The sequence below is a fragment of the Balaenoptera musculus genome, chromosome 12 (genome assembly GCF_009873245.2).
Source record: "Balaenoptera musculus isolate JJ_BM4_2016_0621 chromosome 12, mBalMus1.pri.v3, whole genome shotgun sequence".
Taxonomy (NCBI): Eukaryota; Metazoa; Chordata; class Mammalia; order Artiodactyla; family Balaenopteridae; genus Balaenoptera; species Balaenoptera musculus.
The window spans coordinates 50,728,307-50,743,972 of NC_045796.1; the positions used below are offsets into that span (position 1 = coordinate 50,728,307).

The 15,666-nt window shown below is 41.2% G+C and overlaps 1 protein-coding gene across 1 annotated transcript in view; it reads right to left on the reverse strand.

Annotated features, from left to right (window-relative positions):
• Positions 1–3,136: 3,136 nt before the first annotated feature.
• FIG4 (FIG4 phosphoinositide 5-phosphatase) overlaps positions 3,137–15,666 on the reverse strand; it is a 127,755-nt gene continuing 115,225 nt past the window's right edge. Inside the window, exon 23 of the mRNA XM_036872062.1 lies at positions 3,137–3,494. Within this exon, the coding sequence (XP_036727957.1) occupies positions 3,317–3,494 (178 nt within the window). The 3' untranslated portion in view covers positions 3,137–3,316. The remainder of the gene's footprint in view (positions 3,495–15,666) is intronic.

The following is a 15,666-nucleotide window of genomic DNA, read 5'->3' on the forward strand; positions in this document are numbered from 1 at the left end:
GAGGAAGTTAGCTTTCTAGAAGGAATTGATATTTCTTGTGCCTTTGAGGTGTAAATGATCTATCTGGGCTCTCAGGAACTTTAATCATCTGATCCCTGAGAGTGAAGAGAAAAAAAAAAAGAGACCATTTTAAATGCTAGAAGGAAAACTGTGAGATCTGTCTATATAGATATACATATGTTCATGTGTACCTTATAAATATGATGTGTCTCTGCTTCCAAATGGCATTGCCAAGACTGGTTTGTGGATGAGCTCTATTTATTTGGCTTAAAAGAAAATAAGCACTTATTTAAATTCTCAGAGATATAAAGGAAACTAGCCATAATGAATTTCAGGTGCACGTGATCTGGGAAATATTCAGTATTGAATGGATACCTGGTATTGAAACTAGTTTAAGCTTGTTGGTTTCATTAATATAGACTTGTCTTTAGAGTTATGAATAAATATAATATTGTTGTTGTACCTAGGTTTACTAGAGGTCAAGTAAGACCTTGTATCTGTTGCGAATTTGTCAGCAAGGAAAATAACTTGATATGATGAAATTTAAAGCAAATGTAAATGAGGTAAGAGCCTTTAGGTAAACTCTATAGGAATAATCATGTTTTGGGAATGTCTGTCTAAAATAGTCTCTCCAGATTTGGGTAACTTAAAACTAAACTAAGTTAAATGAAGAGAATTCATTGACTATCTGGGTCATTTCAAATAGGATAAAGTATTGGAACATTAATTGCTGGGTGGGTCTAAGTTTACCTACTTTTGCCTTCTTAGGAGAGGAAGACTAAGGCATAAGTTTTGCAATCAGGAAATGTGGGTATGACAAACAGTTCACAATTACTTGCTTCTTGGTTTTTGCCAGAGATTAAGGCTTTTCAGGGTTAAGATTACAATCAGTTATAATTCTAGTTACTGTAATAAAGTTTCTTTATCAATTACATTGTAATCGGGTGTTTAACCATGCCTTTTTAAGTCTTTTGTCGTTTATAGTTATTGTTGTACTCTGATGCTTTTGCAAACAGCGCTTCATCTTCAAGAAAGTTCATAAGAACTTTTTGACAAGTAGAGGTCTCTGATAAATTTCAGATCATACCGCTGAACTGGCTAAGAAATGAGAGAATCCTAATGGAAAACCTGATAGCTTCATAAAGTTAATGAAAGGATTGGTTACTGAGTGAACTGGTGAATATCGTTATAATTTTTATGGGTTTTGTCTGGAATATTACTGGATTGATCTGTTTTCTAGATATAGGGAAACCCTTCCCCTCAAGTTAGTTATGACTTACAGCAAGTTGGTAAACTACACCTGTGGGTAGAATTGAAACATATTTCTTTTCTCTCTGCCTGATCCCTCCAGAAACTGGAGACTCGTAGTTCTGAGCAGCCTAATCAGGTGAATGGGAAAGACTGTCTCCTGGCGTGTGCAGGAATCTCGGTATTTTGGGGACCTCTAGAAGAGAGAAATCCACTGAGTGGAGTCTGATGGCAGGCCTTTGGCATGGCTTTCCTGGCTTTGAGAAGCCTTTTGGGAATTCAGGCTGAGACTCCTTCTGAGGAGTTCCACCACAGCCAGTTTGGAGGAGCCTATGTGGTCAATTGACCAGACTTATTTTGCAAGCAAATTAGTCTTGATTTGATTGTGTTTGGTGGAAATAAGGGTAGTTTTAGAGGGAAAAATATTATGTTTCAGTGGATGTTAAATTCTAGTTCTGCTAATTGAGGTCTAGATTTATGAAAGTTATTGCATTAGCCACACTTTTGTCCTGATGTTCAGGAGGAAAAGAAAATTATCTAGTTATTACAGAGTATAACTACTCATGATGTGTAACACTGCTTGCTTTAAGTCTGCTTGTGTAACAATTCAATAATTGGTGAAATGTATAGCCTCTAATTCCGCATCAACTACCTCTGAGCTTGTTCATGATATCTCATCAGTTTTTCCCCAACGTGGATAACTAGGCAAATATAAAGGAGGTCTAACACAAAGGGACATGATCTGGACCTAGGGCAGGCAGGCAGCATTCACCCTGGCTTTGTGGGATATGTACTTTGGGCTATCGAAAGTTCTGCAATCAGAAGGGGAAATTATGGAAAAATCTTCACATGTGGAGGTATGGGGAAATCATTCTGGTTTACACATGGTTTAACTTAAACTTTACTGACCACAATGGCCTGTTTTGTGGCCTATTGAACGTGCGTCGCACATCTACTTTGGCCACTGAGGAGGGGAATGCATTTGAAAGTCAAAATGGAGTAGCTGTGGTTCTTACAACAAAGGTAAAAGTAGGTGGTTATTGTGAACATGATTTTAGACTCATTCCTGTATTACTGAAAAACCTGAGTTTTATTTATTTTTAATTTTTATTTATTTATTTATTTATTTATTTTTGACTGTGTTGGGTCTTCGTTTCTGTGCGAGGGCTTTCTCTAGTTGCGGCAAGCGGGGGCCACTCTTCATCGCGGTGCACGGGCCTTTCACTGTCGTGGCCTCTTTTGTTGCGGGGCACAGGCTCCAGACGCGCAGGCTCAGTAGTTGTGGCTCACGGGCCTAGTTGCTCCGTGGCATGTGGGATCTTCCCAGACCAGGGCTTGAACCCGTGTCCCCTGCATTGGCAGGTGGATTCTCAACCACTGTGCCACCAGGGAAGCCCTAATGTTTTATTTTGATATAATTTTATATTCACAGGAGTTCAAAGAACTTCTGTTTACTATTTTCCAGATTTACCATTTATTAATATTTTGCTGCATTTGCTTTATCATGTGTTCTTTTTTCCTGAACCACTGGAGAGCATTTTGTTGACATCTTGTCTCTTTATCTATAAATATTTCAGTGTTTATTTCCTAAGAACGAGGGCTTTCAAAATAACACATTTTTAAAATCGAGACATAAAGTTAACATAACCATCAGAATAAATTTTTTAAAATGTTAACTACAAAGAAAAATACTCTGCCTTCGTTTCACACAGGAGGAAAATGTTGGCCTGTTTTGCTTACTATGATATTCCCAGACTCTACCATAGGGCCTGGCACACAGCCGGTCCTCAATAAATACCTGTTAACATCTTAATGTAATGGTGTGATACTAGATTAACCACATTTCTAAGCGAAGTATTTCTAAAATAAAGGCAACGACAGCAAAATATTCAGTCATTTCTTTATTACCAATGATTTGTAATTCCCCAGTTACAAAAAGAGTAAAAGCCTTCTGATGTAAAGGACTGATGGGAAATTACCTTTTTAAGATGAGACGAACAAGTTAGAGCATAAGTAAATGGGACTTTGTTGGTCCCCCTCTGGGCCACCCTGGGGACGTGCTGTCTCTTCACAGGTAGCGGTTTCTGATGTATTCTCGGTACATGGAGGTGTCTTCTTTCCCCAGGGGCTGCATGATACCTTGACTGGCCTGGATGTGGGCTTGGAAGATCTCTGTAGATTTTCTGTCTACTTGTGGAGGCTGAACTTCATAGATGTTGTCTTGGGAGAAAGCTGAGATGGGTGTTCTGTAGAAGAGAAGCGAGGACAGAGCTACATTAAAGAAAATAAAGGACCATAGGGACCTTGACCTCAAAAGCACTTGAGAGCCACTGACCTTGAACGAGTGAACTTAGTAGTAACAAGTGGTGGTAGTGACCTCCCTGTTCCCTCTCGGTTGGCTTCCTCCTCTGCCTGAAAGAGCAGGACCAGCACTTGCCCAGGGAGCCTTCCCCAGCATGCAGGCTGGATGGGCACCCCTCCTCTGTTCCCGCAGCCCTGGGCACACCTATGTCTGTGTGCCCATCTGCCTCCCTCACATGACTGAAGTAACCTGAGGTAGGGGCTGTACAGACTTTTCGCTCTCTTTCCTTGGTACTTGGTATGTACTCAATAGCTTTCTTAAGTAGGACTTATTAGTAGGGATCAGTGAAGTAGGGGATACTAATAATTCCTACCTCATAGGTTGATGGCAGGAGTAAATGAGTTTATATCTGTAAAGTGTTCCCTTAGCATAGTGCCTGGCACACTATTAGTGCTCAATAAAAGTGTACTATTGTTAACAATTACCGGTGCATAATTCCTTAGCTGCAATTCTGAAATCCTAAAAGCTGTAATAACCAAACGTTACTTTGCCAGCAAACCCTGACCCAATTGAAACGCATCTGGTGGTACAACATACAATACTCGGCCTGCTTCATGTGAATATTAATGTGTTTATTTATCAGCCTCAGATCACACTGGGGATGTTCTTATAAGGTATATGCTAACACCCCCAAAATTCTGAATTCTGAAACACATCTGGCTTCAGATTTTTTGGATGAGAGACTGTAAATCTGTAATAGGCAGCTTCCTTCCTTTCTGGGGTGATTTGAAAAGCACCCAAGAACCTCTCTATTCAAAAATATCCCTCCATTCCCACCCCACCTAGACTGCCATAGTGCCTGAAATTTCCATCCACCCTTGGGGAAGGTGCTGTCTCCAAAAAAGGCCTCGTCAAAATGCAGCTGGGTGCCTGACACACGCTTAACTCATCGCAGTGTGAGCACCTGCTAGTGATTACCTCCTTGGCAGGGGGCAGGCCCTCTAGGGATGAATCAACCACCAAGTCAGGTGTGCTGCAGAGTGCGTGTGTGTGGAAGGTCAAGAAGAGGCAGGCCGTGGGTAGGCGAGGAGGGTACGCTACCCCTTGTGAGGGACTGGGGGTACAACAACAGCACCCTCCACCACTTAGCCCAGGGCTGACCCTGTGGAGCAATAGGGGTTGGTTCTCCACATCAGGGTGCCAAGACCACAAAGAGAAAAGATCTGGAGAATCTATTCTGCTGGGCTGGGACCTCAGTCTTGCTCATGTACATCATATCAGAGGAACAGAAAGGCATCCTGGACGTCTGGCTGTTTGGTTAGCTGGGACCCCTGGAGCTGGGGGGGCATTCCCTGCAGTCAGAAGCAGAACTGAACCTCAGACCCAGCTAGGACTGTACTTGCAACGTCAACATTTTGTGGGACACTAGGAAGGTGCAGTGAGCGACACACAATGGGAGACAAGAGGTGTCCAGTAAAACCCTCCATCCTCATAGGATGCGTTACAATTACACTTAGGTCTTTCTTACTCTCCTAGAAAACAGTCAAGGTAGCTCCCTGTACTTTGCCTTTAGAAAACTAACACATCCTGCCTTGGCTGGAGACTCTGCTTAAAATCGCTGTGAAATAAAATACAACTAAAGGTGGAATATTCTTTCTGGAAGTCAACCTCAATTGTTTTGACCTTGGGGTAATATATTTAAACTCAAATTTGGTAAATGGCTTATGAAATACTCTCATTTTTCCAAAGCACTCTAATAATTTCACATGATCTTAGACTACACCCTTATTTAAATAAATAAAAACCAAAGGTTAGTGATTTACTCGAAGTTTAAAAAAAAAAAAAAAAAGACCCAGGTGAAAGAATCCTGAGCTGAGTCAATTTGAATTCCAGCTTGGCAGCAGTGCTTTTCTTCAAAATACAAAAGTAACGTTATAATGACAAATGGTTGGGATGATTAATATATGAACTCTTCTTCTCAATTTTCCCTCACCAAATCATAGCAACTCTTCAGTCATGTACATAATTCAAAGCAAGATGCTAGAATTCTTTAACGGTTGTTAATACTCAGGGTCAAACCATTTTAACCTGAACACTTAAAAAGGAGGCTTCATTAGTGGTTTTAGAGATTGTCATCAAAGTGCCGGCCCCAGCAAATCCTGAACCCCACCATCCACACCTGTCTAGTGTCTACACCCTCCATTTCACAGATGAGACATTTAAAGTCGATTTAAAAATGGGACTAATGGTTTCTGTGCTTTGAAGCCAGACCTTTGTCTGCAACCCTGTGTGCATTAACCAAGAGCTTTCCGGCAGGCATCACACCAGAGAGATACCATCTGGGAACTAAACCTTAATGCAGCTGAGAAAAGGAGAAAAGGAGAATCCAAGTCATCAAGTCATTGTTTTGTCCTTCAGCAGCTCAGCTGAATACACAGGTGGGCAGGCTGTAGGGAGAACAGCAGCAGGGCTGGGACAACCATGAACAGGGCCACAGACCAGCCACTGCCACCCACTGCCTGGGGTTTCTTATCAGTAAATCAATCGGGAGTCCTCACCCTACTTCTCAGTAAACTGCTTCAATGCCCCGTGGAGTAATGAAAAACCATTACAAGCACTCTAAATGTGAAATGTCAACGTCAGCCTTAAATGGGATCAGACTGAGCGGCAGGTGGGTTTAGGGCTTCAACACCACCTCACTGTGGTGTTGATTTTGCTACTCGCTAAAGTTTGAGAGTCTTTGGTCTAAGGAGACCAAACTGTAACCTAAAATGCTAAATAAAATCTTATTTGTGGTCAGTCAACAGCACTGAACATTTTTAAGTAGAAACTTTCTTCTTAAATGATACACTACCACTAATCCCACATTGAGCAGGCATCATTTAACACTTAACTATAAAGACATGAGTAGCAATATTACATTTCCTAATGTCCTCACACTTGATTTCCCCGTTGGCTTATGCAAGGCAAGGAAGAAATATAAAAACATCCAAGACCCTCACAAGGGGCTGCTGGTGGGCACCTTGTCTCTGAGGGGCACTGGAAAGAGATGGAGGTAACCCCAATAACACTTCCAACACTACATGTAATAGTCTTTTTATTAGCTTAGATGGCATTTGTTTCTGGGTGAAAAGACCAGTGTTTAAACAGTAAATGATGTGGAAATTGTAAGACTACTTTCTTTTATTCATTCCAGTAGAAAGAGATGGCTTATTATTGCACTTTCATGGTGGAAAAAAATGTTCGACATTTCGCTCCTGTTCATAAACAGAATTTTTGTTTTCAGCTTCTCCCCACAGTCCTCAAAGGGGTAAGACTTATTGCCCTTAATTCAAATGCTAGTAGTCTTTTTGGAGATGAATTATTATAATTACAAATTTGCAGGCTCATTTCTTTTTATCTACAAAACCTAGTCCCATCCTCAAGGAAGTCTCTGTATTTCCTCTCAAGGAACGTTGCAGTCTTCTTTAGTTCATTTATGGGCTGCTCAGTGTACTCAAACACCAAGGACTGATGACACTTAGCCTTAACTGCAGTTCCCATTCACAGAAGAGAAACACTTTAGGCAGAAATTCATTAGACACACTACATGTTTTTGAAGAAGATCCTTATTGGTGCCCTTTTATGCTCGTTTGGTTATAATATGACCATGTCCTATAATAATGGTATCTTACACTTGGATGCATAACAAAAGTTTGAGTCCCTTTAAAAGTTCAATTCCCGTTGAGGGTATTTCTGACTTATACATATTCAGTACCCAATAAGCATATGTTGGTTTGACAAGAAAATATTTAATTGGTCAGACTGAAATGTCTTCTGGATTTAGTAATGATATGACGATTTGTGGTTGGTGATAGAAGAACTAGATAATACTTGTATTATTTCAATAATTTTATACATGTGATACTTTTCCAATATGTTAAAACCTTATACTTTTTCTATGATGAGCATTTTGGCACACCATTTGGCTTTTCCAGAAAATTTAGTAATGGTTCTAATCACAGGATATATTTCCCTTCCTGGTGATCCCTTCTGTTGCTACCACAAACTCCCAAGTTTTCCCAAGTTGCTGTTTTCACATCACCAAATGGTTCTGTTGGTTCATGACTGAGTGACAGAATCAAAAGACTATTATAGCTGAAGAGGCCCTTATGGAAGACCCTGACCAACAGCCTTATTTGCAGATGATGGTCAGCATCAGGTCATTCCTCTCTTTACTTTCCTCTACCTTCTGGGAGAAAACAATCATTAGGGCAGGATCAAAGTTGATCAGATGCTCCGGTCTCAGTGGGGTAAAACCTCAGCAAATGTCTTAATAGCACAAGCCCTTTATTATTCTATTTGCCTTTCTGCCGGCTTTGTAATTTCTTTTAAGCAATAAGGGCTATGATTTCCTAACTGGCAGAGGGGCCTATGGCACACATTGCCATGCAATCATTTTTTTAAAAAAATATTTAATTTTTATGGCTGCGTCTGGTCTTAGTTGTGGCACATGGGATCTTTCGTTGTGGCATGTGGGCTCTTCGTTGTTGTGCGCAGGCTTCTCTCTTGTTGTGGCATGCGGGTTTTCTCTCTAGTTGCGGCACACAGGCTCCAGAGCATGTGGGCTCTGTAGTTTGCAGCGCACAGGCTCAGTAGTTGTGGCACGCAGGATTAATTGCCCTGCAGCATGTGGGATCTTAGTTCCCCAACCAGGGATCAAACCCGTGTCCCCTGCATTGGAAGGCGGATTCTTTACCACTGGACCATCACGGAAGTCCCTGCAATGATTTTCTGTCTTTCTAGCTTTTAATACTGCTCAGAGCCTTTAGCCCTCAGTTTGTGGGTGCCATTCTAACATCTTTTTGTGACCATCCATTGCTTCTCGTTAGTTCCCTTATTAGGTTGCTTGTATCTTTCCAACAAAGTATTCATACATTGAAGCTTAGTCACGAATCTATTCTACCAAGATGATACGGTGAGAATGTGTTTGCTTCGTCATGTTAAAGAGTCAAGATAATGCTGCATATTCCTCCCATTCAGTGTACAAGTATAGACACCTAAGTCCAAAATGTAGCTCTCAAATCATGCTTGTCCAATATGGTAACCATTAGCCACATGTGCCTATTTAAATTTATATTTATTTAAATTGATTAAAATTAAATAAAATTTAAAATTAGTTCCTCAGTAGCACTAGTCACATTTCAAGTTCCTGATGACCACATGTGGCTAGTGGCTACTGCATTGAACAGTGCAGTATAGAACATTTCCTTCATCATAGAAAGTGCCATTGGACAGACTGTTCTAGAACCTCTTTCCTGCTATTTTTTTCTCAGAAATCCTGAGTATCTCTTTCTAAACTCATTGCCTTAATATAATACGTCCCTGCAGAGCACTTATCACTATCTGATCTTTTATTTATCGTTTATATATTTTCCAGGATGTGAATTCTATCTTGCTTACCTCTTTACCCTCAATGCCCAGAAGAATCTTTGGCATATAGTAAGTGTTCAATAATTATTCCCTGAATAAATGAATGGCGTCTGTTTAAGGAAGATGATTTTACCTTGGATTTCTAAATTCAGAACCTGAAAGCAGTGTGATTTGGATTACTCTAGAATCTAGAGTCTAGATGATAGGGAGGTATGATTTCCAACAGAAGTCTGGCTTTTAAGTTCGTTTCCTCAGATAACCATAAGGTGGACGGGGCACTGAGGGGAAGCTGAGGTGCTTTCTAGCAGGGCAAAACTATCCCAGTAGCTCAAAAAACAAGGGTGAGGCAGGAGGGGTGCGTTCTAATCCCCCTTTAGAGGTGAGAAAACAATGACTCAGATTAACAAACTCACTAAATGGGCTGAAATCAAGAGGAATGTGTCAATCTTCAAACCACCTCTAATAAAACGAAACAAAAGGCAAAATAAGTCCCTATATCCTGGGATTCTAGAAAGCAGGCTCCGCCTATGTAATTTGCTTTCATATACCCTGTCAAGCCAGTTTCAGTGTTGGAGATATGGGCAAGCACATTTGCTGCCTTCCACACATATGCATTGCCCCGACCCCCCAACCAAGGGCACTTGCATGTGTCTTTGGGTAGACATACATGACATCACAGTAAAGGCAACAGGCTTGAGGGGCAAACACTTATCCATGTATTAGGACATGAAACCATGCTATTAGCTGCTGATGACATTCTAAACATCATCAAGGTAAAAAAAAATTAATTTTCTTTTTATTAATGCTAAAACAGCAAATCTATATAGTACACACAAAATGCTATGAACCTAATGCATGATTTCCCCACAGTGCAATTAAATTTTCAGTCTTGTTATGCCATTGAGAGCTAATGAGCGAGATACAGAATAGTGTATAAATCTGATTCCTTCAAATCCAAACAAATTCCAAATCCTTTGAACAGCTGCTATTACAATGGGATGACTGAACCGTCCTCCAGCAGAGATACTGGAAGAGAGGTTAGAAATTTCATAAGCAGGTTAAAATGCATTAAAGCAAATATGACAGTAATGCCAGTCCCTAAACAACCCACCATTAGAAGGAGCAAAAGGGGTGATGAGAAGGAACTGAAGAATATAATCGGTGATGATGGAACCTAAAATGTACAGTCTTGTAGACCAGGGGTGCAGGCAGCCTTCTCTGTATATAAGGCCCTTCAAAGGCTCAGCAGTAAGGAATTTCAGCTGCTTACAGCAGACGAGGTCTTTGTAGATTCTGATAGGAGAGGACTATGTCATTTGGTTATGGAGTGTGAGGGCAGCAAAGCTCTCATTGTGTGGGTTTCTCAAACACTCCTCTGCCTTCAACGTGTCAGGAGCCATGTCAGTGACAGGCCAGCCAGAAAGGCACTGCAGTCTCACAAAAGTTAGGATTTAATGCCTAAGCCTAAGCCACATTAACGAGAGAAAAGTTATTTATAGATCAAAGTACACAATGACCTTAATATATCTCAAAGAAATCCATGCATGTGAATGTCTAAGGCTGCTGAACTTTTTTTTTTTTTTAAGCTTTACTGAGGTACAATTGACAAAAAACTATCTTTTGAAGACTTATTTTTCATCAGATCAACGAGATGAAAAAAGTGTATGTATGTACATACACATACACATGTATGTTATGTACACAGACATATTTATATGTAAGTTATGCTTATATATATTAATATATACATATATTTTCTTTAAACATAACGCTGAGGGAAGGGCTGTGTGTGTGTGTGTGTATATATATATCTCAACACTCCCCACAGTGATATACTTCAAATGAGTCCATGTGACCTCATCTTTACAATGTCCATTCCACTGTGCAGACACTGAAACAAAAGTACAGTTGCTTTTAACATGTGACTTTCTAGTTTACACTGTTATACATAAAGAGCCTTAGAGACTATTACAAGCTTGTGAGAGTAAAGTTTTCGGTTAAAATGTCATAACATCACTGCCATACATATACACTGGAAAAAAAAAACAACTAACAATGCTTACCTAATAGTTATCGTGGAAAACTACTGTGCTTCAAAATCTATCAATGCTTTTCACCTTTTTATTATAAAATAAGACAAATAACAGAAAACCACACAAAACAAACACACACGATTATTAGAAGGTAAACACAAGCTGGGTCAAGAAACAGAAATTTTGGCAGCCAACCCAGAAGCCCCTTCTATGTGCTCCATCCCCATCACAACCCCTCCCTCCCCTCATAAGTAGCCATCAACCTGACTTCTACAGTAATCACTTCTTTGCACTTTAAAAAAAAAAAAAGATTTTTTTTTTTCATACAAATGTGCATCCCTAGACTATAGTTTAAAAGTGTGATCGGGTTTTTAATCTGCAGATTCTCCCTCCTATCTTTTCCTTACAATTTGTCTGTCGAAAAAACCAGGTTGTAGAGTTTCTCTCGTCTGGGTTTTGCCGATGGCATATTCATGACGCAGTTCAAAAATGCTCCTCTGTCCTTTATATTTCCTGCAAGCCAGCAATTGGATCCAGAGGCTTGGTGAGAATTTGCTTCAATTGCTGTGGCGAGACCACAGGTGGTGGAGTGCTGTGTCATCAGGAGGGCCACAGTGTCTAGCTGTTTATCTTTTTTGATGCCCACAGTCATTGATATGAATACCTAGATCCATTAATTCACTGGGGATTGCCAGATGATAATTATCTTTTTTTTTTTCATTTATCAGTTGTCACACTTTAAAAACATATATATTTATTTTATTTATTTATTTTTGGCTGCGTTGGGTCTTTGTGGCTGCGCGCGGGCTTTCTCTAGTTGCGGCGAGTGGGGCTACTCTTCGTTGCAGTGTGCGGGCTTCTCATTGCGGTGGCTTCTCTTGTTGCGGAGCACGGGCTCCAGGCGCGTGGGCTTCAGTAGTTGTGGCACGTGGGCTCAGTAGTTGTGGTTCATGGGCTCTAGAACGCAGGCTCAGTAGTTGTGGTGCACGGGCTTAGTTGCTCTGCAGCGTGTGCTATCTTCCCGGACCAGAACTCAAAGCCGTGTCCCCTGCATTGGCAGGTGGATTCTTAACCACTGCACCACCAGGGAAGCCCTGTCACACTTTCTTAAAAAGATTTTTTTCCTCATCTCGTTTGGTTACCCAACGGTACAGTTCATATGATTCAAAGTCATATGCTTGGTTCTTTGTCTGTTTTCCAGATAATGAAATAGTTCCTTATCATCCTTCTAAGGTGACCAGATTTTTAAAAAATCATCATAAACTCATGGATTTAAACATATTTGATGAGTTCCATCCTACTGTAATTAATATCCTTATTGAAGTGCAAATTTTCCCATCTTTGTCCAGTGGGAGCCAGCATCACAAGAGAGTATCATACTGTATATCACTGCCCAGGAAAAGATCAAAATTCAAAATCTGACGTATGGTTTCCATTGAACCCATATTGCTTTTGCACCATCGTAAAGCCCAAAAATTTTAAGTTGAACCATTGTAAGTTGGGGACCATCTGTGCTCCCTTTTTTTTTTTTTTTCTGACATAAAGTTTTTTTCTCTGACATAAAGCCTGAAAATAATCTAATTTTCTTTCCCTTAAAAGTCACTTTCTCTTTTTAGATGTCTAAAGGATCTTTTTCCTTTAAAGTTCAGTTAACATACTATACTGTATCATTTTTGGTCACTATTCTCAGGTATGTGTTGTGCTATTCAAATACGTAGTTTTAAGTAGTTATATTTTAGGAAAAAAAAAATTTGGCATTACTGTTTTTAGTATTTTTTTTGTTCCCTTGCTTTGTTTTTCTTCATCAAGACTCCTCCTATCCATGCTAAATCTTCCTTGCCTATTGCCAATATTTGACACTTTCTCTTGAATCTTTTTCTTCATTTCTTTTTGAATTTTAAAGTTTTGTATTTTAAGCTCATTTTGAAATAGTATGCTTCAGTTTTGACCTCTTTTATCAAGTTGTCTTTCTGGCATGCTTTCATTGGAGGGATGTTATTCTGCTCTGTGTTCTTTCATTCTCCCAATAACTTTATATGGGTTTGGACCATGATACTTTTCTGTTGCTCATTATGCAAAATTAAATTTTCCTGAACCTTTAGAATGGAGTAGTTCAGGAAAATCTGACTAACTTGACAGAACTCCCTCTTTTGTTGTTTAAATCCATGTCGGCTTGCTTTCTGAGATTTCCTTTACTTCTTCTCTTTCCCCTCTTCTATCTGGACTTTCTCTTTCCCTCATGCCTCCTGCCACTGTCCTGCCCAGTTTTGACTCCACTGTCATCACTTTCTCTGGGCCTGGAAAGGAGCTTTGGCTGTCGGGTTCAGGAGTTAATCTGGCCCAGACTGCCTCAGCTCTTTTCAGAACCCACCAAGAGCCCCTGCACTCACCTGGCACTGAACTGGGTAAAACCCCTCCCAGTTTCAGCTGCTGTGCTCAGATTAGCCAGCAGTCATTTCCAGTGCACTCCTGTTAGCTACTCTGGGGCTCTCCTGGTCTCAGGTCTGTCAGATGCCCTGCTGTCCCCTCCTGACTCCTTCCTCTCGTACAGCACGGACATCATGCAGGTCTTGTGGCTGTTGGCGGTTTACCTCCACCACCTGCTTATATTTTGTGATTTGTAGATAACTTACGCGGTTTGAGGTAAATGCTGCCCATGTGTATTTGGTTGTGCTCCCTAGTTGTTCTGTTTTATGTGATGACTCAGAGATTTAAAAAACTATGTTGCTGCCGTCTTCTTCCCAGAACCAACTAGGCATGTCTGTTTTTAAAGTATATTTTTCACCCATCCCCAAAGCTGGTCCCTAAATGTGACATATTGTTGCCTGCATGGCTATACTGTCCTTGCTGCTGAGGTAGGCGTTGCCACACTTCTCCTTACCCAGAGCTTTGCCCAGAGAAACTCTTTTCCAGCTCAACTCCCATTTCTACTCCGTCAGTACTTGGTCTCCTCAGAGACAGCTGAATACCACAGGGTCCAGATGTGGCTGCTATCCTAGTGATGCAGAGACTTGGGGGAAGTGCGGAGAATGTGGTAGAGCCCTTAATCTCGCGGTTCACTTACATCTGGCTAATCAAGCATTATTACAACTATGGCAGCAGAAAGAAGTACAAGTAGAGTTAGGAAAATTAAAAAATGACTGCCTATCAGCTTTACTTTTATTGCAGCTAATGGGAGATGGCTAGGATATCAGTTAGATTTGGGTCATGGGCTTAATGAACAAGGGAGTCCTTCCGATGGCTACTAAAGGACCTCACTCCATCATGCGAGCAGGGTGCTTTCACCATTCTTGCCTAGTGGCATTTGATGACTGCTAACACAAATGGCAATTGTACATTTCTATTCTCTCCCTTTCTGGATAGTTTTAATCCTCCTTTGCCACCAGTGTATATTGAGAGCACACAGGCAGTCTTTTAATTTATAGGTCACTAGATCACAAAAAGCCTCATCTGGACTTAAAGAGAGCTGCACAAAACCCAGAGATCCTGGAATTTGAGTGGGATGCAGTGATGTATGGGGGAGGGAGTGGGTTCTACTTATAGCAAGAGGAATATGCATAGATAACTGGGTAGCTAGCAGGGCAGACTCCGACAGATAACATAAATTAGATTCCTCAGTATCCATCTGAACTCCCCTTCCTGCATGCAGAGGCTGAAAAACAAAAAATAACATCCCAGAGTCCCTTGCAATTTGGGTTCAAAATGTGATTTAGGTTCTACCCACCACTTATACTCGCAGGAGTCTGATTTGGAACTGACTCATACGCGAAGAAGCAGCATGTAGGGTATCCTTTTTGCAGACTCTGGCAAAGGCAACGTGCTCTCGAGTTGGCCACCCCAGTGGCAGCTTCCTGATTATAGCTGAGGTGGCTGGTTTTGCAGCCAGCAGCTGCTGTGATACCTTCCGGATCTAGGCAGATGCAGCAGCCACTCTGATGATTTGCCATGTGCTTTGCGGAGTCATTCCTGGCAGCTTGGTCTACAGTCTGTCTCTTTAGCCCTCTGGTGCTTCTGAAAGCCACTGAAAATCCCATAATAAATCACTTTCTGTTTAATCTACCTAGAGTGGATTATGTTTTCTGCAACTGAACTCTGACCACATAGCCAGCCAACGTGCAAAAGCACAGGAAGCTCCAGCTCTTTCTTGCTTTAGCTGGGAGCAAGCACACGGGCGCCTAGGTAACCCTGTTCCTGGATGGTTCTAGCAACAAGGGGATACTTCCAGCAGTTGGACACATTTGTGTTCACTGCCCTAGGAGACAGAAGGGACAGTCTACTACAAACACATATATGAGTGGCAATGGTGGTCCTTTTGATGTTTGGGCCATAGCTGTTAGTATTTTTATTGGTCCATGTATGGCAGAATGATACTCTTCTACATTCTGACAACTATAAAATTAAAATGTTTGTGTTTTTAAAAGGACTTTTGGGGCTTCCCTGGTGGCGCAGTGGTTGAGAATCTGCCTGCCAATGCAGGGGACACGGGTTCGAGCCCTGGTCTGGGAAGATCCCACATGCCGCGGAGCGACTAAGCCCGTGAGCCACAATTGCTGAGCCTGCGCGTCTGGAGCCTGTGCTCCGCAACGGGAGAGGCCACGATAGTGAGAGGCCTGCGCACCGCGATGAAGAGTGGCCCCCACTTGCCGCAACTAGAGAAAGCCCTCGCACAGA